Below are 26908 nucleotides of genomic sequence, written 5' to 3'. Positions count from 1 at the left end.
GAGAAGACCAACTGGATAATGCATGAATACGTTTTAAGCAATCCTCCGGCAAGACAAAGAGCTGGAAAAGATGATATGCGGCTTGATGATTGGGTATTGTGCAGACTTCATAATAGGAACGATACCAAAGTTGGAGCTCCTCGACAGGCTACTGATCAAAAACAGGAGGAAGAAAATTATGCAATTACAGCAGCTCAAACTGAAATCCTGGAGCAACAATATGAGAATATCCTTCCACTTCAAATTGAAATTCCAGCAGCTCAAGCTGAAATCCTGGGGCAACAATATGGGAATATCCCTCCACCTCAAACTGAAATTCCAGCTGCTCGAACAGAAATTCTGAAGCAAGAATATGGGAATATCCTTCCACCTCAAACTGAACAGGTTCAAGTTCAGGATTTCAATTTGCTGCTGCCACAACAAATTTGTTCAATGCCTCTTTACAATCCATATGATGATTCAACTTCTGGATTTGCAAGTTTTCCTGAATCTTTACATCCTATGCTGGAATATCACTTTACAATGTTTCCTCGGCAGGATGTGTCTGTTTATGGTAATATTATAACAACAGTTGCACCAATAGCAACAATTCCTCCTCCTCAGTTCCAACATTCTGAGGGCCATGATCCTTTGAACATGCATCAGCAGCAACAGCAATTTTCAGGTGCCCCAAGCATCCATAATCCTTCGAACATGCATCAGCAGCAGCAATTTTCAAGTGTCCCAAACATCCATGATCCTTTGAATATGCATCAGCAGCAATTTTCAGGTGCCCCATACATCCTTGATCCTTCGAACATGCATCAGCAGCAACAGCAATTTTCAAGTGCTCCAAACATCCATGATCCTTTGAACATGCATCAGCAGCAGCAATTTTCAGGTGCCCCAAACATCCCTGATTCTTTGAACATGGATCAGCAGCAGCAGCAATTTTCAGGTGCCCCAAACATCCATGGTCCTTTGAACATGCATCAGCAGGAGCAGCAATTTTCAGATGCCCCAAGCATTCATGGTCCTTTGAACATGCATAAGCAGGAGCAGCAACTTTCAGATGCCCCAAACATTAACGAGTTCTTAGTTGCTGATCAATACATTTTAGTTACGGACCATGGTTTGCCTGATGTATAGAGTTTTTTTTTATGGTGTTGCTAATACTTTAGGGTTTGAATTTGTATTTTTTTTTCTGTTGATGGATTTTTTTTGAACTTTGGGCAATGGTAATTATACCCTTTTCCGACTTAATTTTTTAAGTAACTTAGGTTTTGAGGTCTGAAATTATATGCTCAGGCTTATTAGGACTTTAGGTTTAGAGCTGATTTTCAGCAACTCGATGTACATGTAATCTTTTACTTTTATACAACTGCAATTTCACTTTCCAAAAAACATAATGGTGAAAAGATTCATAACAATTAATCAATAGAAAATGCTACAAAAACGAATCCCTTTCATTCCAATCGAAAAGCCAACAACATGATCAGAATGGCCTCAAAACAAAATGCTTTTGAATCATGACTGTCTAGAATCAACAAGGGGACAGCCACATAAAAAGGGCACTGCCGTTTACAATCACAACGAAAAAGGGCTCATCTGCAAAAACAAGAGAAGGGGTTTGAGTGAAACTCCAATCTGACTTGTCGTCAATCATGTGGCAGCTTCAAATGCCAGTTCTCTTAGTGTCCGTGCCAATAACGTCTTCTTCTAAACCGCGGTGCTTCTATCCAAACCTGTAAGCTACTCAATGCAAAGGAAAGGATCCCAACGGCACCCATGGCGTAAAACATTTTGTAAGGTGCCAAAGCTAGACCAGAGAGATAGGAATATATTCTTATTTCGACCAAATTCAGTCTATTGATGGTAAAAGTAACAGGTAAATTTTCCGTTTGGTTTGTGGGAGCTCTATTGCAGGTTTGGGCAACTTCAAGCTGGTGATCTGGACATTGTCGAGCCCACTATTGGAGCTGGTACCTAGAACTCATTTGTATACATTGATATCTCCTTGTTGTACTTGGTGGTGCCATTGTGCTATACATTTGTGATATGTGTTCGTAGCAGAATTAAAATATGGTGTTGCATCAAAATTGAGATATGTAATTGAAGGCATTTTCCAGCATATCAATGGAGGGAAGTTTTTAAACAGTTGCATGATTGTCGAAGTTCAAAGTTTTGCTAGGTAGTATTCTTTATTAGGCCAAAACTGAACTAAATTGTAGTTCAGTGTCACATTCCAAACAGTGGTGTGGCATTGTTAAGAAGGCAGCTGAACAATGACAAATATGCTAATCATAGTTGCATGTCCTAGGAAAGGGAAGAGAGCTACCAGGACTACCATTTGTGTACTTAACCAATGCTGAGTAACAATCCTGTTCGGTAACTAAATATTAACTCACTCTAACAAGTTTGTTGTCAATACTATGTTTTATTTGCACTGATAGTGTCTGTTCTGAGCTATGAGGAGCCGTATATCAAAGTTCCTAATAAAGTATTGAACAGGGAGTAACACTGTTTCAGTTCCCAAAGAATTTATTATATAAAAGTGGCCTCAAATTCTCATTTAGATTGCTTTAAAGGAGCAGAACTTCCCCACATAATGTTCATACACTGTTATCTCTATTTCTAATGTTTGCCAACGGACAGGTACACGTTCCCTACAGCAGCAGCTTCCCTTCCAGGATAATGCTTTTTAGTCACTTTTGATGAGTTATAAATTCTGAGTATGTAGGTATAGGCAGAACTTAGTGAAGCCATTGATGCAGTAAGAAGAGGGAGACACACCTCAGGTGTAAGGGAAGATGGGCTACCATGCTGTGTTTGTAAATTTTCTGGAATTAAATCAGTTGAACACAGAAGTGGTTTGAAACATTTGATACGTCTCCACCTTCATGTGCTTGATACGTACTGACCTTTGAGTTGTGGGACACTGTACAATGGACCTGTTAGGAAGAAAAGGGTTAAGACCTGTTTGGATATTGGAATTATTTGAAACTGTTGACAGATTTCTATCAATTAAAACGGTTCCATGAAATAGAGTGTCAATTAAATTTGGTTTAAATAACAAAAAAAATCTCTAAATAATATCGAATTATTTAATTGAAACGCTTATATTTTTTAAACTTGAATTTGTATTCTAAAAAAAAGTCTTAATTCTTTTATTGTACTTGCACAAATTTTTAGCTCGTAATGGAAAATTTAAAGTTGGCATTTTCTCTTACCTCACACCAAAATCCAGCATTTATACTTTTATGTGTTGTATGTTGAAATAAATAATTAACATGGATGCATATGAACTATAAAATAGTAGTGAAGATTGTTGTTATATAATTGATATCTCTAATAAACCAAATTGCTTGGACCAAATTTTGGGTTTTCAATTTTAGCTTGAAGAAGACACAATTAACCAGAAAATGAGTTGCAGAAAACCTTTTCTAGCAGGGAACATACATAGACTGTTTGCAGAGGAAGTTTCTAGCAGAAAAAAAAAACAAAATCTGAGAGCAAAGAACTCGGAACTAGCGGACTACAAAGGTTACAACCTTTTGTGTTGTAACGTGTAACAGTTGACACGATTTTTTGTGTTGGTGGCTTTGAAAGGTTATACTGGCCGGTCTCTGATGCGAAGGTTAATGGCTCTAGATGCCATTGCTCTCAAATTTGCTCTAGCTAAGGAAAGAGGGGTTCTTGATTGCTGATGAGTCCCTCTAAAAGACTCCATGAATTCTTCCCTTTGCAACCTTAAAGCTAATGCAGCATCCACATCTTGGCTTGGCATCTCTCTTCTTCTCCTCGTGCTTACTAACCGTGAAAGATCCTCTCTCTGCAGCCTTAAAGCCAATGCAGCATCCTCATCTTGGCTCATCACCCCTCTTCGCCTCATACTTGCATCTGTGGTACTACGAGTCCTTCTGGTACTACGACTTCCACTCTCTGGACTTTGACGCTCAACTTCCCGGCTATTTAAGGCACCCGCAGCCTTCCTTGCTTCAACCTCTTGGGGAAACAAAAGCTGTATTGTATTCCAAAGAACTGTGTTCACAGTGCAAGATCTTCCATTGCTACATATTCAAACAAGAACTGTGTTAGTGCAGAAGTTCATTACAACGATGTCAATCAGTTAATTTACAGCTGCGGTTGGTTTTACCTTATTAGCTGCCTGCACTTTGGGCATTTCTTCCCACATTTATCTGCAGCTGATCTCAGACATTTCTTACAGAAACTACAATGAAAGAGAAAAGGGTTTCACTAAAGTGACAGATCAATTACAAAAAACTACTCAAGGTAACAAATTTTAGTTTTGTTGAATTGAATATGTGATTGGCTTCTGTACCTGTGTCCACAAGGAGTGGTACTTGGTTCAAAGCAGATCTCCAAACAAATCTACCAAGCAAATAATGCCACATTAGAAGAAAAAGAAAAATAATCCATTAGCTTGATCAATCAGTCAAAGCTGAATCTGTTAACGAATATAGGCAAAAACTAATGACTTACTGCACAAGAAAGCTCGTCTCTAAGTTTATCCATATACTGAGGAGCTGGGTTGGAGCAAGAAACACCAGGGGCCTGTTGGGTTGGTTCGTTTACTTCTGATTTCTTCTCCTCATTAACATTGATTCTTTGTTCCATTGACTGTTTCCCACTCTCTAGGCAACATTATTATGAAATAAAAATCAATTTTCTTTCCTCCTTTTACTTTTCTCGGCAAACAAAAGAATTCCAAGAAGCAAACAGAAAATGAATTACCTTGTTTTGAAGTTCCTTCCTCATCGAGGTTTAAAGGAGCAATAGGAGTTGAAACAGGGCTCCTTCTCTGAGCCCTACGTTTCCTGAAAATCAAAACCATGAAGAAATAAATTAAAAAAAAAACCAAATAAAAAGAAACAATAAAAGCCTAAAAAAATTTTGGGATTATAAATTACCTTCTTGAAGTGGTGGAAGGTGGAGTCTTGAAAACCAAATCGGAGCGTTTCTTGTGTTTGGATTGTCGATCAGGGGTGTCTTCGACGATGAGACTAGCAACGAGAAGGGCTTCCTCGTCCCATCCAGCCATGGCTGCCACGGATTTGAACCTGGGACTAAACCGGGTATCAACTTTTTGGCTATTTTCAATCGGAATTGCTTGCTTTGAATCTTGTGGGGTTTGTTTTGGTTCTGCCCTCACCATTTTCTTGGACTTTCTTTCTGCGTTTACTCAGAAGGAAAAGAGAAAGAACGTTTCTCTTCCTCAGATGGAAGGCCTATAGGAAAAACGGTGGCATGATCTTTCCTAACGGTCAAATTTTTTGAATTTGGTAATGAGCTGTCGGCGTTCAGGGACTACAATTCCAAGCCTTTACTAATTAGTCATTTATAAACAAGTCTTGGGCCTTGAAGGCCCATAAAGAGAGTTAAAGAGGATAAGAGAATTTGATTCATTGATTTGTGCATTCTTTGCCCAACCTAAACTCTGCTTGAACATCATTTGCAGAAGGGAAGTTATTAATGCCATAGCAGCACCACCATTTGTGTATTTAACAGTCCTGCTCTGTAACTAGATATTAACGCTCTAACAAGTTTGTTGTCAATACTATGTTTTATTTGCAGACACTGAAGATATATGTCCCTGAAACATTTGAGAATAAGTGAGATGAAAATAGTTTGCTGCACACTATAGTTCCTGAGTTCAATATTGGCACAGAGGTTATAATTCTGGGTGTTTTGGCTTTAAATATGTTTCTCAACAGGGAAGCACTAATAGTGTCTGTTCCAAGCTATGAGGAGCCATATACCAAAGTTCCTAATAAAGTATTGAACAAGGAGTAACACTGTTTCAGTTCCCAAAGAATTTCTTATATAAAACTGGCCTCAAATTCTGATTTAGATTGCTTTGAAGGAGCAGAATTTCCCCACATAATGTTCATGCACTGTTATCTCTATTTCTAATGTTTGCCAATGGACAGGTACACGTTCCCTACAGCAGCAGCTTCCCTTCCAGGATAATGCTTTTTATTCACTTGTGATGAGTTATAAATTCTGAGTAGGTATGTATAGGCAGAACTTGGTGAAGCCATTGATGCAGTGAGAAGAGGGAGACACACCTCAAGTGTAAGGGAAGATGGGCTACCATGCTGTGTTTGTAAATCCTCTGGACTTAAAATCAGTTGAGTACAGATGTGGTTTGAATCATTTGATACATTCTCCACCTTCATGTGCTTGATACTGACCTTTGAGTCGTGGGACACTGTACCATGGGCCTGTTAGGAAAAGCAAGAAGGGGGTTAATGACCTGTTTGGATATTGGAATTAATTATACCAGTTCCATGAAATAGAGTGTCAATTAAATTTGATTTAAATAACAAAAAAATCTCTAAACTATATCAAATTATTTAATTGAAACGTTTATATTTTTATTGTATCAAAAAAAAGTCTTCAGCTTGAATTTGTATAAAAAAAAAGTTTAATTCTTTTATTATATTCACACAAGTTCTTAGTTTTGTAACGAAAAATTTAAAATTGACATTTTCTCTTATCTCACGCCAACATATATTATATTTTACAATGATAAATATTATTATTTTCAATTTCACATTAAAAATTTTAATACCTCATGAACTTGTAGTAAGGTGGATATATCATAATGACCTTAGTGTAAACAAACCACTTTGTACTTAAAACTTGAAACCAAGACATTCATGATTGAATTATTAATACTATTAAATTCAAGTAACTATACATATATTCTAAGTACTATATACATAATTAAAGAGTAAAGCTGTTTCATTCCAATTTTTTTTTTTTGATATGATAGGAATTCAAATATCTTTCAACTTATGTCTCAAATTAAAATTTTGAAACATAATCTTAACTTCATTATTGAGTATAATATTTCGTTATAAAATACTTGAAATAAGAAATATTATTAATTTTGAGAAATTTGAGATTTGACAATTAATATCTTCTCTGTTTTCCCATATAAAGAGAAATCATGTTTGGCCCTGAGTCAACTTACCATTTTTAGAAGGAATCATATGCTAAGAAGGATAAATTTATAGTCTACTTAGCAAAAAAGTTCTTATCGAAAGTAATTGAAAAGGAAAAAAAAAAGAAAAAAAAATGAAAAAGCCAATTTGGTATTTCAAAGACTTAAAAGGCTGAGCCTTGGAAGATTTATTTGTTCTTCACGTGATCTAGGGCTGGAAGAAAACGTGGCTGAGGAGTGAGGAGTTGAGAAAAAAAAACCCAGAATGGGAAGTTGTGAAGAATACTACTCGTCACTACCAGAAACCCCAAACCAAACTCAAACAGAGTCTGCTTTAGGGTTTAACTCAAGTACCCTTTTGTCTAATCTTTACCCTGGAACAGAAAAAGAAGAAGAAAGCCTTGTTGAAGGTCTTAAAAATGTGACCTTGGAAGAGAGTGACAGGAAAAGCTACGCTGGAGATGACAACAGTGAAAATCTTCAAGTGGACTGGCAGAATGGTGAGAATTATCAGTATCCTTTAAGGCCTTATGCTGAAGATTGTAGCTTTTATCTTAAAACTGGCCATTGCAAGTTTGGTTTGAACTGCAAGTTTAACCACCCAGATGGGGGTGGGTCTCAGGTATAGATTTTTCTTTTTATCAGGAATTCTTTTTTTTTTTTCAGTAAAGGATTGATCTTTTTTTTTTTCCTTTTGAAATTGTAGTGGACTTATATTTTTTGCGGGTTTTTCTTTTGTGATGGTTATTGAAGGATAAGGAGAACCATAAAGGATGGACTGCTGAGCAGACAGGGCAAATTGAATGCAAGGTTAGGCTTTTGTGGCAACATGAAATTGATTTATTTAGTTTCATTTTCTGGCTGTATCTTTGATTATGTTTCTGTTTCTGTCTCCTAAAAAGGAGTGTTATTTGAAGAATTTTGAAGTTAAGAGGAAAAGGCAGAATTTTTGTACAAAGGGAAAAGTATTGAATTGTTGAACAAGTGTTTGATATAGCTGTGATATATAATTCAAGTGTACTATTTTAGTTTGGATTATTTTACTTGATAATTCTTGAGCTGAAAAGTAGAATCAGCTTTGATTACCAGAGGACGTGCTTGCATTCAGCAATTAGTTTTTGCTCATACATTTTCGCTATCTCTTTTTCTCTGTTTATTTATTTATTGTCTATTGAACTACATGATAGCAGTCCGTGATGAAATCAGCTGGAAAGTAGTTTACTTTGAGTGTAAATGCAAAGTATCAATGTCTATAATTATAGTAAACAAACATTGATGTTTTTTTGAAAGTAACAAACATTGATGTTGACAATTGGAATTGATTGTGTTAAAGTTTGGCGCTCCTATGCCACGTTATCATTTCACCTCTATTCTGCATGCCTTGCCATCTTTGCATTGCTATCAATGTACAAACACTTTCTGGCAGTTTGTTCTTCTCTTTCTCTCTCTCTCTGTGTTTGGGGGATAGGTGTGTGTTTGGTGGGTTGGGGGGGGGGGTGTTTGAGGAGTTTTCATCATTCCATTCTACTTGTGTTTCTGTTCTATTCTTTATATATTAATTTCTGGTTTAAGTTAAACAGTTGCTAATTTTATAAAAGAAGGCACTTCTAATAGCTTGAAAGTTCTAGGATGATGCTATCTTTGATGTGATCTCAGCTGTATTTTGTTACACGAAGCATTAGCATACACATGGCATGGAGTATTGAGTTCCTCAATGTTATGATGTTTGTAGTATTACCGAGCCACTGGAGGGTGCAGATATGGAGATGCTTGCAGATATAGGCACTCTAAAGAAGATTATGTATTAGCTCCACTAGAAGTCAACTCCTTTGGCCTGCCAGTACAAGTGGTACATCTATTGTAAATTATTCTTTTTGATTGTTGCTACTGCTACCTTCTTGATTATCAATGCAATTTCACTAGTTATCTTTATTTTCATTGTCTTCCTGGCATTTTTGGTGTAACTTGAAGGGTATAAATGAGAAGAGGGAGCAGGATGGCTCTGTGGAACAGACAGGGCAGATTGAATGCAAGGTTTGAAGATTACTCTTGGCCCATGGCAATACTAGAGAGCCATGCTAAGCTTTGAATTTGAAACCTGTTATAAACATCTTGATTTTTGTATTGTTATTTTGGCAGTATTACCTAACTTCAGGAGGATGCAAGTATGGAAACGCTTGTAGATATAGTCACTCCAAAGAGAAGTCTAGATACCTGGAAAAGTCTGAGATACCTCCTCCAGAACTTAACTTCCTAGGCCTGCCAATTCGAATGGTAATAATTTTATGTTTTATGGTGTTATATTTTGTTTTCTCACTTAGCTTTTAAAACAGGCTTGGTCAATGAATACTTTGCAATTGGATCTGCCTTGTAGGTGTGCTATGTGAACTAACTGAAATTCTATGTTTATTTCAGCTGGAGAAAGAGTGCCCTTATTACATGCGTACAGGTTCTTGTGCATATGGACCTAATTGCAGGTTTAACCATCCTGACCCCACTACTGCTGAAGGATCCAACATTTTCAGCTCAGACTCTTCTGGTTTTGGAGGCCATTCTTCAGGGAATTATCATCGTGAATCCAGTCTTTTGCCATTGTCATCCAAACCAACTGCAGCTTCCTTGTCTTTGAATATGATGCCAGATAAGCATGTTCCATACTTGAATCAGAGTTCATCTTATGCTCATGGGATGCATCTAAATTCTGAATGGAATGGACATCAGGTAGCTTTGCTCTTACTCCGGTCAACCTAGTTTGTTTTCTCCACTACTGCTTTTTTCTAATTTTCTTTCAAAAAGCAATTTTGGTTTCAAAGTTCAACCTTTAGTATGATGATTCTTTATTTCTGATGTAATGTTTCTATATTCATAGGAAGTTTGGATGATGGTGTTTCTCTTTAACCTAAATCTCTCTCTTTCGTGCGATGACTTTAGCCACCTTGGCTGTTTAGTTTCTGAATATGTCTTTTAGTAAGTAAATTGCATCAGATATCCATGACCTTTGTGCAATATTTCATTTTTATCATCGAATTTTAAAACTCAATTTTTGGATCAGCAACCTTATAAAAATGTTCCAAATTAATTCATTCTGTCAATCACATTAATTTTTTACAGAATTTGCCACATTTGTGTGGCCTGGATGCGTGGATGTTCATGTGGCAAAAAAAGGACATGTTTATACCATGTGATGTCGAGATGACATATTCCTTTAATTTTTAACGGTGATTTGATGGAATTTGATTAATTTGGAGACTTTTAAAAGCTTGCAGATCCTAATTGAATTTTAAAGGCCACAGATGAAAATGAAATATTGTACGAAGGTTATGGATGATTGGTGTATTTTACTCATTATTTAGTTTATATTGAAAAAGGATGTGGAGATGATGATGTTAAGTGATGAATTTGTGTTGAGTTCTCTACACATCATATGTGAAAGGATTTTCAAAGTCAACTTTCTTTCATGGTCTCTTTCTGGAGTTATTACAGTCCAGATTTCATCTGTAACTTCTATATAAAGGGTATAAATGCTAGAATCTACTATGTGTCCTGAATTGGGAACAGTGGAACGCATGCCATTTAATTGCATTCTTCAGTGTTATGTTTTTTTGGTTTTCTCTCTCTCTGTTTGTGTGTGTGTGCTTGGAGAGGCATTGGCCGTGTCTGCATTGTTTTATGCTATTAACGTGTTCTGCTGTTGTCAGGAATGTTTGCTTGTGTTATTTCTCTTATGGGAACTCATTCGTGGCTTGCTGTGACCCTTAATGACAGGAAAAAACTAGTCATTCTTACTCAGCTTCTTCAATACCCAATGCAATAAAGATGGCAGACAACTCCAAACTCCATCAAGAGCAGATACAAGCTGATGAATTCCCTGAACGACCTGGTGAACCTGAATGTCCTTACTTTATGAAAACTGGATATTGCAAGTATAAGGCTGCCTGCAAGTTTCACCATCCCAAGACTCGACCTTCAAAGCCACCTGTTTTTATCCTTAGCAGTGCAGGCCTGCCTCTAAGACCTGTAAGTCTGCATCATCTTCTGTGTATCACTCTTACCTATATTATTACTGTCAATAGATACTCCAAAAAACTTTCTTTGAGCACGTCGTCAATCTGTCCATGAAATTGGTTCATCCTGGTTGATAACTGCTTTGAAAATCAGCAAAAGCAATCACATTGGTGATAGAACTAGCACCAATTCTTCTTCTCCCTTGATTATTTTTACTCCTGTTTTAACGCATCTGTTTACCTTTCTTATTTTGTTGCCCTGCAGGATAGAAAAATCTGCTGGAACTATGAGAAATACGGCATCTGCAAGTACGGAACCAGCTGTTTCTTTAACCATCCCGAGAATCATTTCTCATCAGCTGGCCCGGTCGACTCCATTCCATAGTCTCTTCATTAGGCATCCATGGTACAACATTTGCAGGGGACCAAAGTGGTGGATTTGAGATAGACTGTGGGCTTTGTACAGAAGCTGCTTAGGTTTTGACTGCATCTATGAACAATCTCCCTTTAAGCACCCCCACTTCTAACTCCAATGTGCATGATCATGTGCTTCCTTTTGTTTTTATCCCCAATTTACAGTTCTTTTGGTCTGATAAAAATCCAATTTGAGAAAAAGAAATAATTTTTTCTTTTTCTTTTTTCATTAATTATAGTGTTTTCCCTAAAGCTAAAGGTTCCATTGAAGTTGGGTCGCGTTTATATTTAATGAATCAAATATTATTGCTTTATTAATAGAATTTTAAAAAAAATAAATGTTAATAATTTTAAAAATATTTATTTTGAAGAATTTTTAAATATTTATCTGTATACATTTAGGAGGTGACATTTTATAATTATATGATGGCGTTTTTACATTAACTATGTTTTATAGATGATATATTGTTAGTGTATAGATTTTATACATTATCAGTGAATTAAATATTGTCATCTTATATAAATAAATGTAAAAATTAAAAATTATAAAAAAATAAAAATTTATAAATTTATAAATAATTATTTTATTTATTTATGAATTTTTACTTTTTCAAATATAGGAAATGATATAAATTTTTTTAAATATATATAACTTTGGGCTTTATCTAAACTTCAGCCCATTTATTAGGCCATTGATTCAGCCCACATAAACCCAAACTTAAAACCTACACTTCTCACTTCCCAATAAAAATATGTTCCACTCACAACGCACCACGTGTCCAATGTTAGACTGGGCCCATGCTAGGCACACGCCCTTAAAAACATAGAAAAATTCGATCAATTGACTGCTTCACGACAAATCCACGTCTCACCTTTAACCAACGATCCATATTTGTCCACGTCACCCTACCACCCTCAAGAAGTCAGCCCAATCCACGGCACGCAAATATCAAAACACAGATTCCCCAAACTACCCCCGCCCCATCACCACACCACCGGCTATGTATGGGAGCCCTTTTTCGTCATTCGATAAAATCATCCCATAAATATTGGACTTTCTTCCGTCTTCTTTGGTCACTGTGCTTTTTCCGTTTTCGATTTCTCATTTCCTTTTGCTGACACGATGGCGACCACTTTGATTCGACGGGCAATGAGTATGACGTCACGCGTGTCGTCGTCAACTGTGGCTCCGGCGTCGAGGCTTGTGGTGACGCGTCCCTACGCCAGTGAAGCGGAAGCTGAAAAGGGGGACTCCGCCACGACCAATATGAAAACCTTCCAAATCTACCGATGGAACCCAGATAACCCGTCAAAACCCCAACTCCAAGACTACAAAATCGACCTAAAAGAATGCGGGCCCATGGTCCTCGACGCCCTAATTAAGATCAAGAACGAGATCGACCCATCGCTCACCTTCCGCCGCTCCTGCCGTGAAGGAATCTGCGGCTCCTGCGCGATGAACATCAATGGCTGTAACGGGTTAGCTTGTCTGACCAAGATCGAATCAGGATCATCTGAGACGACGATCACGCCGTTGCCACATATGTTTGTGATAAAAGATCTGGTGGTGGATATGACCAACTTTTATAATCAGTATAAGAGTATTGAGCCTTGGTTGAAGAGAAAGAATCCGCCGCCGACGGCAGGGAAAGAGATTCCGCAGAGTAAGAAGGATAGAGCCAAGTTGGATGGGATGTATGAGTGTATTTTGTGTGCCTGTTGTAGTACTAGTTGTCCTAGTTATTGGTGGAATCCTGAATCTTATTTGGGTCCTGCTGCTTTGCTTCATGCTAACAGGTAATCAATAATGATTCATTTTTGGGTTTTATTACTTAATTTGATGTTGATGATGGTTCTTGTGGATTGGGTTTTGGGTTCTAATTGATTGATTGATAGGAAAATAGCTAGCTTTATCTTCACCGATTAAACGAGAAAACGGAAAGGAAATGCTTTAGTTTTTCTTTTTCAGGTTTTCGAGTTGTTAACTTGATTCTGATGATGGCTTTTTGGGTTTGTTTTGGGATTTGTTTAGTTGATAATTGAAAAAAGAGCAAGTCTTTTGTTAACTGATTAAGGAGGGAAACAAGTTTTTCTTTTTGCTAGTTATCTTTGGATAATGGTTATTCCAATTCGTATTACTCATTGCAAAATTGGGGTTCTCTGAATGATTTATTGAAAGTTTAATTTTGCTTTTTATTGATTATGGGGTAGTTAAGGTTTTAGGACTGTGTGGGGCTTATAGTTTGCTAAGAATGTGTGTTTTGGTTTATGGTCTGTTTGAATGAATGGAAATGTTTTTCCTCATGGGATATAGTTTGTAGTTAGGATTTGTTAATTAGACATTGCCAGTGGTTTTTGATTATTCATATTGTTGCTTATGTCCACAAATTTCAAACATTCTTCTAGTCAATTTTCCTTCAATTTTGGTTGCAAACGTGAAAAGTCAGTGGTTAAACATTTTGTACCTGAATTAAAGCATTGGAAAAGTTCAATAATTGATGCTTAGAGAGCTATTAATTCAATTGATGCTGCTGCATTTGCTATTCTGGTTCATTCAATTAATTCTTGCAGCCTTTATGCAACTCTATGCAATGAAACATTTCATAACCAAAGTTGATGTTAGGGTCTTAAAGGATGAATCCCTTAGTAAAAGGACCTGCTGTGATAGTACACTAATAAATTTTTGGCTTATTTATCTTAGTTCTTTCCCTTTTGATTATATTAGGCCTTAAGTTTCTGAGTTTTTCTCAGAGCTATAAATTCTGTCATTTTCTAACTCAAAATTTTGTTTGTATAGATTATTTTTGTTCTCTTTTTAGAGAGCCTAGAGAATGTGGAAGATTTGTGATTAATTTTTGAGTTTATAAAGCTTCTGAACCAAGCTCTGATATGCAGATGGATAAGTGACAGCCGTGATGAATACACAAAGGAGAGATTGGAGGCCATAAATGATGAGTTCAAGCTGTATCGTTGCCATACGATATTGAACTGTGCTCGTGCTTGCCCTAAGGGCCTGAACCCAGGAAAGCAGATCACACACATCAAACAGCTTCAGCTGTTGGGTAGTGCTTGAAGTTTCGAATTTCACAATAAAAATGTTGTGTATTTAACCAGTTAATCTGGATTTTTTTTGTGAGGACTGCTCAAACAATTTGCTCTGAGTTAATGATGCCAATAATTGTATTCTCCCTCACCATTGTGCTTAATTTTGTTATAATTTGTTCTAGTGCTAATTTGGGTCTTTTTTCATCCTATATCTGTTTGTTGCATGCAGTAGATGGTTTAATAATATTCAGATTGGTCAGGCTTATTAGCTCAAATTCAGTAGAATAATGCTGTTTTCACTGGAGGTTTTGTTTTTTTGGATATCCATCTACCATTCAACCAACTGTAAGGTAAAGCAAAACAAAATGAATATACAATAATTCATACCTCATTACTACTTTACACAGACATAGCATTCAAACAATGTGGCTCTTTTTATACCTTTTCAAAAAGGATAAGAGACAATCAACTTGGCATAGTTTGGATCATTAATCATCACACAGTTTTGGGATGAGTCATTCTTATGCTAGCAGAAGTATACAAAACTGAATTTTTCCAGTTCCAAAATCGTATATAATGAGCTAGGTCCCTCATCTAAGAGGCAAAAAGGCCTGCATATATATGAAAACAGGTGCTGAGGAGAAAACTTCCACCTGCAAAGCAGCTAATTCTCTTTGTCCCTAGAATGGTCAAGTTGTCAACAGTAACATGGATTTTTGTCATCATCTCTGGTATCAGGACCAATGTTGTTCATGCCAGCAATCGCCTTTCAGTTCCCATGGAAGCTCAAGGCCTTGAGCCACCCAAGTCTATTACCATCACAGGTGATGTAATTAAACTTGAATATCCAATTCATTTTGATGGTACTTCTTGCTAAATTTCCATGATACTTCTTTTCCAACAAACTTGGAACTGATTCATCAGTAGGATGAAAATAACCCATGATTTTTCAAGAATCGATTTACAGAAGATGTTAATGTTGATAAAATTTTCAGGAATCCAGAAGAAACGCAGCTAATATTTCTGTTTTCTTCAATAGGTTGCAACAATGACTGTGACACAGCTTGTTGCAATTGTGACATCGAGAGACAACCACCAATATGCATCTATTGCTGCCAAGAAAAGACATAAGTTACGAGCAAGGTTGATCACAAGAACAGATATTCGTTTTGAAGCATTAGGCAAACATCACCGTCCCTAACATAACACAAATAGGATCTTCCATCATTGGGAGTGACTGTAATTTCAAGGATGATGAGTCTCTTAGCTATGAAAGCATCATTAATGAGAACAGTGATCTAGATGTTGGCATTCTCCACGAAGTGTGATATAGTATTATTAAGAACTCTGTCTAGAAGATGAATACAGTAGTACTACCAAACACTATTGCTGCATTCGCTTTCCCCACAAGTTCAAAGGCACGTGAGAGTTGATGTCTCAATGCAAGTTGAAGAAAGGCACTTGAACTCATTCACATTCAATTATTCATTATTTCAATAAAATCATCAATCTTACAAAAATTAATGAGCGTTACATTAAGAGATACAAATCTATAAAAGAAAAATAAAAAGTTTGAATAGCCTCGAGACCTCGTCAATCAGAAAAGGAGTTTCTCCTTGAAAGACCAAGGAACACAGTAGCTGATGAGATTTGTACCTTGAGATCAGCAATATCAACATCATGCCCACCTTCCACCAGACCCCATTTATCCACCTACATATATATAAGAGAAGGTCAAGTTAATGCTACTGAAAATAACCCCAATATGTTAAAATATAAGTACGGATGTCACGAGAGATTTATTTAGAAAGAGGGAAAGCAACTGTAAAGAAGAGAACCTGCAAATCTTCCTCAAGTCTAATCAACTCAATTGCTTCCTCAATCTGCAATTTACCACGGAAAATTCCTAGTGCAATGACCAATGAGTGCGCCGCAGCTGCAAGGGCATCAATTGCTGCCAATGCACAGTCATCTGTCTTCTTTAGAAAGTTTTCAACAGCCTTTGTGAGACCGTCCCCTTGCTTCCCACCAAAAAAACTGGAGTACACAATAGGCTTAAAGCCAAATTCTGATTCTACCCAATCAAGTAAAGGATCAACTTTCTCAACCTGCCTTGCTGCAAAAAAACATAATGTGGGTTATTATTGCATTTTGGTTTTCACACTGAATCAAGCATATAGTGATGAGACTAAACTGAAAATGATTCAGTTTCCCATCAAGCATATGAACTGATGATTCAATATCAAAGGAAGCATAATATAATACAGTCAAGCATGAATGACCTACTCACCATGGAGACCAACCGTCAGAGCATTATCCTCTGGAGCACGACAGAATACTAAGTCTTGATTAAATTTCTTCATCAAATGTTCAATAACCTTCACCCGTGTAAGTGGAACTCTCTCCAGCGCCGTGCAAGCAAGTTTCATCAGTGGCATCGTAAAGGGTCTGATCCCATCTATTTGCTACAATAATTAACATCTCATTATAGGACTCAGTAAATCTGCGGCACAAAAATTTCACAATTGGACCTAAGATCAACTAAAACATGTGCAGTAAATCTTTTGAGTTCACTCCAATCCACTTTCTGAAGTTAACATTCATCAAATGAAAACCAATTCAGACAAGCTTAAGTTAGCACTTAACAAATATCCAAAAACACCCAATGCAGAGAGTAAACTAACAACACATTCAATCCCCAATTAATGAACTTTTTTCAAATTAAAAGAGAATCCATTTTCAGTAACAATAAAGAAAAAAACTCAATTTTTTAAACCAAAAAAAACCTAAAAACAAAGAATTACAATAAAAAAAGAGTACCTGATATTCCCATTCAGCAGCAATGGCCTTCGCAAGAGCCAAAGTAGGCAACTTAAGGGGCCTTTTGGAAGGCGTCTTAAGAGTCCGATAATCAAGCATCACCGTCCATCCAACTCCATCATCAGACACTCTCGTACTCACTTTCTTATAAAATCTCTTCCCAACGATCGACCCAGTCATGAACGACATCGGCATCGCCACCGACGACGACGACGACGTCGTCGTTTCGGGCTTCAAATTCGAAGTCGGTGGCTTTAGGTATATGCTGTTATTGTCTTTTTCTTTGCTGTGGTTGGTGTTGTCAAATGTAAAGGATGATGAAGATGGGCCGTCGGATGGGGAGTCGTGGACGGTGGCAATGGAAGTGAAATTTAGGGACCGGAGAGTTGAGAGGACGTTACGGGTTTTCATGGGTTTTAAGGCTTTGTTTAAAAGAGAAGTGGCCATTGATCTCTCCGGTCTTTCTTCTTCTGAGGAAACGCAGGGGCTGTTTTGAGCTTGCTATAGGGTTTTAGCCATTTTCAGCGGAAGTAAAGGGCAGGAAATGTCAGAGAGACAATGTTGGACAGGCTTTGAGTGGTGTTATATCGGCCCAACGAAGCCCAAAAACTCTCTGAATTGGTCTACATTGGGCCAAAACTTGGGCTTAGTTGTTGGGTTTGCAATGAAAATATAATTTTTTTTTTATTTTTCTATCATCAAAATCAAATTGAAAATTTTTATGATATTGGGAACAAATGATTAGTACAATATTTTAGATATTTTTCATTTTATTAACATATTTTGTTTTTATTTTTATTTAAATAGTTATTATATGTTATGATACATGACAAAATTATATATGAATCAATATTTGAATGAATTTCAAAGTTTAGACTTCAAATAAGAAAAACATTAAAAAAATAAAAAGTCAAATTCAGCTTTTTGATATTAACATGTTAAATGTTTTTAAATTTTAGTTAAGAAATTAATATGAAAAATACATAACTTACTTAAAAATATATATGATTAAAGAGCTCACCCTTATTAAAAAATATAATATTTTTATATTGTTTATTATATATATTATTTATAATTAATTTTTAAATTTTTTATTATATTTTATTATACAATATGATAGTCAATATTCAAAAATAAAATTTCAATACATAACCTATATCTTTATTTATTTATTTATTTAAAATTTTAAAAGAGATGTGTTTTTGTTTTTTATTAAATGAAAAAAAGAAAATACATTTGGTTTTTTGAAAATCTCAACTTCATCATTACTTTATGATGGGTGGAAAACCAAAGAAGGAGGAGAGTGAATATATCCTAAGAAATGGACCCAATACAAAAAATATCCATTTCTTCCATGTAAGCATCAGATGCCCCACTTTCAGTAACCTACCCAATCCAAATTCAAAGAAACCAAAAGAAACGAGATTTAAAAGTTCGTTTCTTTGGTTTCCTTCTGTCTCTGATTTTCTCTCTCTCTCTCCATTCAGCCGGGAAAATCAGCAAAAAGATGGCGTCTTGGAATTCAATCCCACTGGAAATCACATACGAAGTGTTGGGTTGGCTTGCGTTTTTCTCATGGTCCATTAGTTTCTATCCTCAAGTCATCTTAAATTTCCGAAGAAAAAGGTGAAGCCCAATTTTTTACTTTTCAATTGTTTTTCCCTTTTCTTAGATTTTGTGAACTCTTAATGTTGTTTGTTTTAAACGCAGCGTTGTGGGGTTGAATTTTGATTTCGTGATGCTGAATTTGACAAAGCACTCCTCTTATATGATTTACAACGTTTGTCTCTACTTTAGCCCAGTTATTCAGAAGCAATACTTGGAGAAATATGGCTCTGGAGAGGTTCTTTTTAATTCTTCCCCTTTTTTTCCTTTATTGTTGATTAAATTAGTAATTTTCAGAAGTTGGGTTTAGTTATTTTTTGCGTTGATTATGTTTTATTTGGTCAATTAGTTGAATTTGTAGAGCAAACTAGTAAAAAGATTGAAAACTTTCATTCTTATAGCTAATTTGTTAATTGTGAGATGTTAGCTTAGTGTTATAAAAAAAGAAGATTTTTTGATGAATTAAAACTACCTGTTAATGGGAATTTATAATTATTTTTTTTGCTGAATTAAGTGTTTTTCGTGTATTTATATATTTGTTTGTTTTGTTGACTTTATGCCTGCTGCAGATGATCCCAGTAGCTGCTAATGATGTAGCGTTTTCGATACATGCTGTTTTATTGACATCTATTACTTTGTTCCAAATCCTGATATATGATGTAAGTGTTTGCCAGTTTCTTTGTAGCTAGGATGAGTACTTTCCTACAGTTTGTAAGTTGAAATCAATGTCTAATTGATGGTTTTAACTTTATCAATGGTTCTGTGCAGCGTGGAACTCAAAAGGTTTCTAAGATTTCTATTGGAATTGTTTCTGCTGCATGGTTAACTGCTGCCATTTGTGTTTTCATAGCATTACCTAGCCAATCATGGCTTTGGCTGATCTCCATCTTTAAGTAAGTCCTTTTTCCATTTTAATCTTTTGGTATCTGTGTGAAAACAGCAAAGGCAGGCATCTTCTTAGTTGTAAGATATTCGCATAGAAGATCTCTAGTCTGCACAGTGGTTTCATTGTAAAACTACCACTATGTGGCTTTCTTCCCTAATATTTTTCTATTTCAATTATGTTGCAGCTCAATACAAGTTTTCATGACGGTGATCAAATATATCCCGCAGGTCAGAATAGCCTCCTGTTTTGAAGCATCTATTGAATTGCTGCTGTTAGATTTTCATAATTCACTAGACTGATTGATGCATCATGATTTCAATGTATGTAAAAGTCCATAAGCACATGGGCAGTATATTTTTTCAAACTGTTAAATTTGGGATCTTATCGAGGAAAAATGAAAAGAGAAAGAAATATAAGGATCTTGAAAACTGAAAGCTTCTTCATCTTCTTGAATCACATGAGGGCATGTGGCTGGATTCTAATTATTTAGCTATATTCTTCTATCAACCAATGTCACTATGAAGAAATGTCCTTGGCTGCACTCCTCACATTGGAGAATTCTTGGTGCCTTAATTGTCTTTACATCATGGTATGGCTGATGGAAGTTGTTTGATCTAGATGCTTACAAGTTTGTTGCTCAACATTTCAGGCAGTAATGAACTTTGCACGAAAGAGTACTGATGGGTTCAGCATTGGAAACATTTTGCTTGATTTTGTTGGAGGATTGGCAAATTATGCACAGATGGCCGTACAGTCTATAGATCAAAGTATGTCTCCTCCTTAGCAATTAATCTTGTTGTCTACAATTATGCTTCATTCAATGATGGTAATTGTGATATCATTTTCCTTTTCAGATTCTTGGGTGAACTTCTATGGAAATATAGGCAAGACATTGCTATCTTTGGTATGTCATTTCCTCTGCCATCTGTATTTGATTTCATATTCTATACCACACCATTTCTGTCTTTGTATTCAACGGTTCATGCTTTTATTCTCTTAATGCCATCTTCCATGTTATATGTGATAAAGAGGACGTTATTCTGTTCTGCCTTTATTTTCTTAGTGTATTCTCCCCAAGTTTTCGTGAATATCCCTTAAAAAATGTGTATGAAAGGCTTGCATGAAATGATTTGAGGGGGAGACAGTAAAACAAGAAGTAAACTTGCAAAGTGGATTCATTGCTTCAAATTTGGTCAATGTCACTGCATGACAAATCACTATCTCCCCTACGTAATTCTTCTACGTTCTTTATCATGATATCTCTGGTGTTTTTCATTTTGCAGGTATCTGTATTCTTTGACATTATTTTCATGTGTCAACATTTTGTGTTATATCCTGGTAAGAAAGCAACCATTGCTTCTAAACTCGAACGAGAGGGCAAGGAGCCACTTGTCAAGTCTTCTGATCAACCAGGGCCAGAAAATGTGTAAGACTTAGCAACGCTTACAGTATTTGTCAATGCATCTATTTGCATGAAAAACAATTACAGTATCGTACATAAAAGTCATTCTATCTTTTTTCTTTCTGCATTGTATATAGAAAAACCGATATATCTGAATCATTGTGAAACAAACATATTGTGTGATTTTTAGAAAATTTTCATCTGAAACGGGTTTGCGTTGTAACTTTGATATGATCTTTTTCTGGTAGACGAGAAAAGTAATCGTAGAATAGAGATCTGTTACCGTAACGCGTGTTAAATCCCCTTGCTCTATCGAGAGATCATGAGGGAAAGTTGGCTTGAAGCCGAAGGTTTTCTCTATTGTGTAGACTAACGGATTATGAGCAGATGCTGATGTAGAGTAACAAAAATTGAAACTAAACTCAAGCGGGGGCAGATTGTGGTGGTGGTGCTGCTGAACTTCTGCAAACCAACCTTGCCATTAAGATTTACAAATGCCTACTTGTTTTACATAAGGTGTTTGAGCGGTATAAATGCCATGAATCCCCGCCCATTCATCCATTAAAATTGGTTGTTACCGCACCTTAAATTTTGTATTATTATACTCATAATTTTGGTATGTTGCTGTCACTTTACAATCACTAGAGTCTCTTTAGTAATAAAAAATAACTTATTGAAAAAAAAATTTGTGTAAAATATTTTATAAAAAAATATAATTTTTTTATTATTTGAATAAATTATCGAAAATATTTTTTATTGTTGAGATTATTTTTTGAAATATATTTTTTATCATTACTCAATTTTTAAAAATTTTAAACACAAAAGGTAGCTTCTAAGAAATCATGAATTTTTAGGCCTAAATGCTAAATCATTATTGAGATTTTTAAATTGAAATAAATCCCAATATTATTTTAAGTTTAATCAGTTTTTTTTTAGTTTTTTGGAACATGTATTATATCTTGGACATAAGACATTTTACATGATTAATGATAATTGTTTCTATTAATACGTAAAATGTTTTATATTTAAAATAAATTTTTATTTTTTGAATTGAATAAAAGTTTTGAAATTTTTTTTTTGAAAAATATTTTAAATTAAAACAATTTAACTCTTAAAAGCAGATAAGAAAAGTCAACAATGCTGTGCGCAAAAGTCAGTTGTCAGTCAACCTAAAGTAACTCCTTGGCCAACAAGGACCACGACCAGACAAAATACCTTGCTGCCCAAGCCTAAGTTCCTGATTCTACGCTCTATAAAGACATTTACAAACACGAAAAATAAGCAACCCCATTTATCATACTTCATCTTTCACCATTTTCTGGCCAAAAATGAAGGGGGAGGCTCGCCAACATGGTATGGTTAGGACCTATCAGATCCTACCATCTCCATGGAACCCGAGACCCGAGACCCGAGTCGTTCAAAGACTCGACTCGCCCCCTACTGCTGGATTATTTTCCAATCTGCCATCCAAGCCCGGCAACCACTCCAAGTTTACAGTAAAATGTGGTAGGCCAACTTGTCTTAAGTGTCACTTGAATCCCGTTAGTAAGTCCAAGGACAAGACCAAGGGTACTCAAAAGCTTAGGACAAGTAATATGGTCGTCAATCCTAGGTTGATTACTTGGCGGGTCGTGGACAGGCGACCCGGTTTGAATTTTTCCGGGTTTTCCGCCACAGGGATTTTGGAACATTTGTTTGGCGGTAATGAAGATGATGAGATCGATGATCATCTAAATTATGATGATGATGACGACGACTATGATGATGGCGGTCCATATGGTCCCGGTGGTGACGACGATGATTTTATGGCGAATTTTTGGTCTTTACATGAGAAAGAAGACGGGAGAGGAGTTGAGATCGAAGAATATGTTGATGATGACCACAAAATTGATAATAATTATGAGTCTGACGATGATGACGCTATGAGTTTTTGTGATGTAGGGTTCATGTTGGACCAAATAGAGGAAGATGAAGGTTGGTGTTTGCTGAGAGAAATGTAGTTGTATAATTTTTTTCATTGAAGAGAGAGACTCCATTAATGGAGCTTTCTTCCTCCATGCAAGCAAGAATGTGGGTATGACCACAAGATGTTGACAAAGAAGTTTATCTCTATTTTATTTTTTCTTTAGAAACAAACAAAGACAGAGAAAAGGACTTTCTTAGGTTGACAAATAAATATAAAAATTTAATTTTAAATTTTCCAAATAGGAGATACCAGTATTAGTTTTATGCAAAGAATATACAAAGCTGGCAGAGAATTTGTGCAAAATTGCTATTGCTTGAAGCTTCAACATTCTACTTTAAAACATTCAAATGTTTATAATTAGAAATAATATATAATTTGTTTTATTATTACCATAAAAAATATCTTCATGTTTGCTTGCACTTAATCTACTTTCCGAACAAGTAATTCTTCATGGTTGGCAAGAAATTGAGATTTTCTTTTTCATTAATGGGACAAATTACATTCGAGCATTTAACTTATTGGTTAGTGTATGATCCCTTATTTAAAGAATAGAGTTCAAATCCATTTTCTTTCAATTTAAAAAATATCAAAATAATCATACGAGTGAAATAATACATACATACACACACACATAAACATAATAATTTTATAAAAAGATTTAAAAATTGGGAAATTATCTTCTTTTGTTTTTTATGCTTAAAAGAAGAGAGAAAAGGGACCATCAATGATGTTTTACTTGGATAATCATTAATATTGATATTGATCAAAATATAAAATAATATAATGATTATATTCAATATCATTGATAGGAAAGGGTTTTTTATTTTAAATTTGTTATTGTTATTCAATCAAATTCTAAGCAACAATTTGTCACCAAAAATAATCCTTATTGGCCCTCAATTCTTGAATCTGGTCCTTCTCCACTATCAATCTTAATCAAAGAATGTAACCAAGTCTAGTTATTAGTTGGGAGAAAGTTCCTTGTTGGCCAATTGCTTCAATTTGTTTAATCTGATATTAGCTGTCACTCAACATTATTGCTATGCTTGGTCTACACGTACTATGACCAATCAAACTCCTTGCTTCCCAAGCTTCTCCCTCTAATCAAAGCATATAAAATGGGTCACAAAACAAATGCTTCCTTATCTTATCCTCATCATCAATTATCATTCCTTTAGCCCACATTCACTTTCTTGCCAAAAATGAAGAGGGAAGGTCGCCAACATGGTATGGTTAGGACCTACCGGATCCTCCCAGCTCCATGGAATCCGAGACCAGAACTCAGGTTCGTTCAACGTTTCGATTCTCCCCCGACTGCCGGATTGTTCACCAAGGTGGCCGTGAAGCCTACTAACCATTCCAAGTTTACCGGACGGTGCGGTAGGCCACGGTGCCTAGGGTGTCACATGCACCCGGCTTGTAAGTCCAAGGACAAGACCAAGGGTAGTCATAAGTTAAGGTCCAGTGATGATATGGTCACAAACTATAGGTTGATCACTTGGAGGGTTGTTGATGGGCGGCCTGGTTTGAACTTATCAGGGTTTTCTGCTACAAGGATTTTGGACCATTTGGCCAATGACTATGAAGATTATGAAGGTAATGATGATTACATAGATGGTAGTGATCATGACTATGACTATGATAATGACAATGATGATGATGTTAATAATAGATGTGATCTAGCTAACGATGGTTTCGAAGAAATAGAAAAAGAAGGCGAGATCGAAGAAAATATTGTTGATGATGATGAAAAAAATGAAGGTGTTTATGTCGATGATGAAGTGAAGTTTGTTTTGGATCAAGATTTGAAAGAGGAAGGTTGGTGTTTGGTCGAATAAATTTGACGATCAATTTCACAAATTTCATTATTTTTAATTAATTATGTTGTACCCAAAATGTCAAATATATTATGGGTTTTAATATTTGTGTAAGGTTGTAACTTGGGGGCCATAATTTATTGTCAATGGCTTCCTTGTGTTCACAACCATGTGAATGTTCAAGTTCATTTAAGCCTTATCACTTTAGTTGTTGATTCATAGCGCATGGATTTGGAAGAATAATAGAAAAAAGGAACAAAAGTTTCATTTGATAAAGTTTGTTGGTGCGTGCGAGTTAGAATTTCTTCTATCTATTGCAACCCGTACCTTAATAGACCCATTCCTTTTTCTTGTTTTAACTATAAATTTCAATTTTATCAAGAAAATAAACTACGCTTTCGATCTTTCCCTCTTTCGGACTTTATTTTATTGTTTGAGTTTTAAACATAATATTTTTAAAAAATTAAATAAATTTTTATTTTTCTATCACGTTTAATCAAATATTTATATTTTTATTTTCGATCAAATAGATTTTTATAATAAATAGTTGACTAATTGTCATCAATCAAGACGCCACTTGTCAATTTATATCTATACGGTCATGTGATCATGTCACATAAATACCTTTCATTGTGATATCTCAACGTGTTACATAAGCACTATGTGACATAAAAAGATAGTAATGTTTTGACTAACAACAATTACTCAAATGTTAGTTATGAGAGTCTATTTGGTTTAAAATAAAAATAAAAATATTTAATTTTTTTTGAAAGGTAATATAAAAACTTAATTGAATATAATAAAAAAATAAGAGTGTATTTAAAAATTTTAAAATATTTTAATGACTTTTGAAAATATTATGCTTTTAAAATAAAATCTTTTTTTTTATTTAAGTACCTAATACTCTTATTTTTTTATATGACAAAATTATTTCTCATATTTTTTTACTTAATATTTATATAGTAATTTTTAAAAAAATTTAATATAAAATACATCAAATGAAAGTTTTATTTTAGTTTTTGTAAAAGTAAAAAAGAGACAAATATTTAGGGGCGGAAGAAGCAATCAAAATTATTGAATATTTCAAATAAGAGTGGAGTTAAAATTGAATTATAGATCTCACAAAGAAATTTCTTATTAAGGTGAAAATTAGATGAAAGTTAAGATGAAACTTAGTGTAATCTCACTAATAAAATTGAAACCAAATTATTTTATCTTTTTAAAGTTACAAAAGGTGATTTAAATTCTTTCCAAAAAGAAAAATCAAACCATAATTCCTTAAAGAAGCATAAATGTTTAGATTATTTCCATTATTATTTTTTGATAAATTTTATATTATTATTTTTAATACTTTTTAGACATAATATTAAAAAAAAACCGTTAAACTATTTAACAAAATTCAAATAAGTATTTATACTTTTATTGGGTTCAATCACAGTCTTTATATTTTTATTTTAATTCAAATAAGCTCTTATATTTTTATTTTAAATCAAATAAGCTTTTGTGATTAACAATTAATTTAATTAAAATGTTATTTGTCATATTTTATATTACGTGACGTTAATGTGATATGTTAATATATTATAATTGATAATGATACGATATATTAAATTATTATAATTGATGATGACGTGACATATTAATTTGACATGATAATATGATTATTTGACATTTTTTACTTTCCACATCAACATCATATTCATGCCATGTGGATATAAAATGATAAGGGACATTTTGACTAATGATAATATTTAGTCAATTATTTATTATAAAAACTTATTTGAATTAAAATAAAAACACAAAGACTTAATTAAAACATAATAAAAAAAAAAATTATTTAAAAAATTTTAAATAATTTAGAAATTTGTTTGAACATTATGTACGAGGTTAAGCACAATTCCATTAATCAATCAAAGGAATCCACGTAACTAAAGCTGCCACGTGGAACCATTTTCTCCTTCATTTCGGTGCAGTGTTTACTTTCCTTTAGCGTACTATTA

At 34.8% G+C, this 26908-nt stretch overlaps 7 protein-coding genes across 7 annotated transcripts; 5 read left to right on the top strand and 2 right to left on the bottom strand.

Moving 5' to 3' along the window:
• Positions 3293 to 5287, bottom strand: LOC18600923 (putative E3 ubiquitin-protein ligase RING1a). The gene is made up of 6 exons (XM_007031665.2): positions 4911 to 5287; positions 4735 to 4817; positions 4483 to 4634; positions 4322 to 4371; positions 4136 to 4210; positions 3293 to 4049 (listed from the first exon to the last, which is right to left on the bottom strand). Exons 1-6 carry the CDS (start codon positions 5153 to 5155, stop codon positions 3590 to 3592), a joined length of 1065 nt encoding a protein of 354 aa, XP_007031727.2. The 5' UTR covers positions 5156 to 5287; the 3' UTR covers positions 3293 to 3589.
• Positions 7074 to 11619, top strand: LOC18600922 (zinc finger CCCH domain-containing protein 67). The gene is made up of 8 exons (XM_007031663.2): positions 7074 to 7571; positions 7703 to 7759; positions 8682 to 8798; positions 8921 to 8983; positions 9089 to 9223; positions 9365 to 9670; positions 10715 to 10966; positions 11219 to 11619. Exons 1-8 carry the CDS (start codon positions 7215 to 7217, stop codon positions 11336 to 11338), a joined length of 1407 nt encoding a protein of 468 aa, XP_007031725.2. The 5' UTR covers positions 7074 to 7214; the 3' UTR covers positions 11339 to 11619.
• On the top strand, positions 12434 to 14621 carry LOC18600921 (succinate dehydrogenase [ubiquinone] iron-sulfur subunit 2, mitochondrial). The gene is made up of 2 exons (XM_007031662.2): positions 12434 to 13164; positions 14263 to 14621. Exons 1-2 carry the CDS (start codon positions 12491 to 12493, stop codon positions 14438 to 14440), a joined length of 852 nt encoding a protein of 283 aa, XP_007031724.2. The 5' UTR covers positions 12434 to 12490; the 3' UTR covers positions 14441 to 14621.
• Positions 15724 to 17781, bottom strand: LOC18600919 (ATP synthase mitochondrial F1 complex assembly factor 2). Its single transcript, XM_007031660.2, has 4 exons — positions 17233 to 17781; positions 16703 to 16877; positions 16251 to 16528; positions 15724 to 16125 (listed from the first exon to the last, which is right to left on the bottom strand). Exons 1-4 carry the CDS (start codon positions 17677 to 17679, stop codon positions 16006 to 16008), a joined length of 1020 nt encoding a protein of 339 aa, XP_007031722.1. The 5' UTR covers positions 17680 to 17781; the 3' UTR covers positions 15724 to 16005.
• On the top strand, positions 18504 to 21413 carry LOC18600918 (cystinosin homolog). Its single transcript, XM_007031659.2, has 8 exons — positions 18504 to 18858; positions 18943 to 19075; positions 19407 to 19496; positions 19606 to 19730; positions 19908 to 19950; positions 20373 to 20490; positions 20578 to 20627; positions 21007 to 21413. The coding sequence occupies exons 1-8, from the start codon at positions 18740 to 18742 to the stop codon at positions 21151 to 21153; spliced, it is 825 nt and encodes a 274-aa protein (XP_007031721.1). The 5' UTR covers positions 18504 to 18739; the 3' UTR covers positions 21154 to 21413.
• Positions 22395 to 23237, top strand: LOC18600917. Its single transcript, XM_007031658.2, has one exon. It carries the CDS (start codon positions 22454 to 22456, stop codon positions 23123 to 23125), a length of 672 nt encoding a protein of 223 aa, XP_007031720.1. The 5' UTR covers positions 22395 to 22453; the 3' UTR covers positions 23126 to 23237.
• Positions 24229 to 25244, top strand: LOC18600916. The gene has a single exon (XM_007031657.2). It carries the CDS (start codon positions 24294 to 24296, stop codon positions 24927 to 24929), a length of 636 nt encoding a protein of 211 aa, XP_007031719.2. The 5' UTR covers positions 24229 to 24293; the 3' UTR covers positions 24930 to 25244.

This window comes from Theobroma cacao, chromosome 4, assembly GCF_000208745.1.
Source record: "Theobroma cacao cultivar B97-61/B2 chromosome 4, Criollo_cocoa_genome_V2, whole genome shotgun sequence".
Lineage (NCBI taxonomy): Eukaryota > Viridiplantae > Streptophyta > Magnoliopsida > Malvales > Malvaceae > Theobroma > Theobroma cacao.
This window is presented reverse-complemented; position numbering and strand designations above follow the sequence as displayed.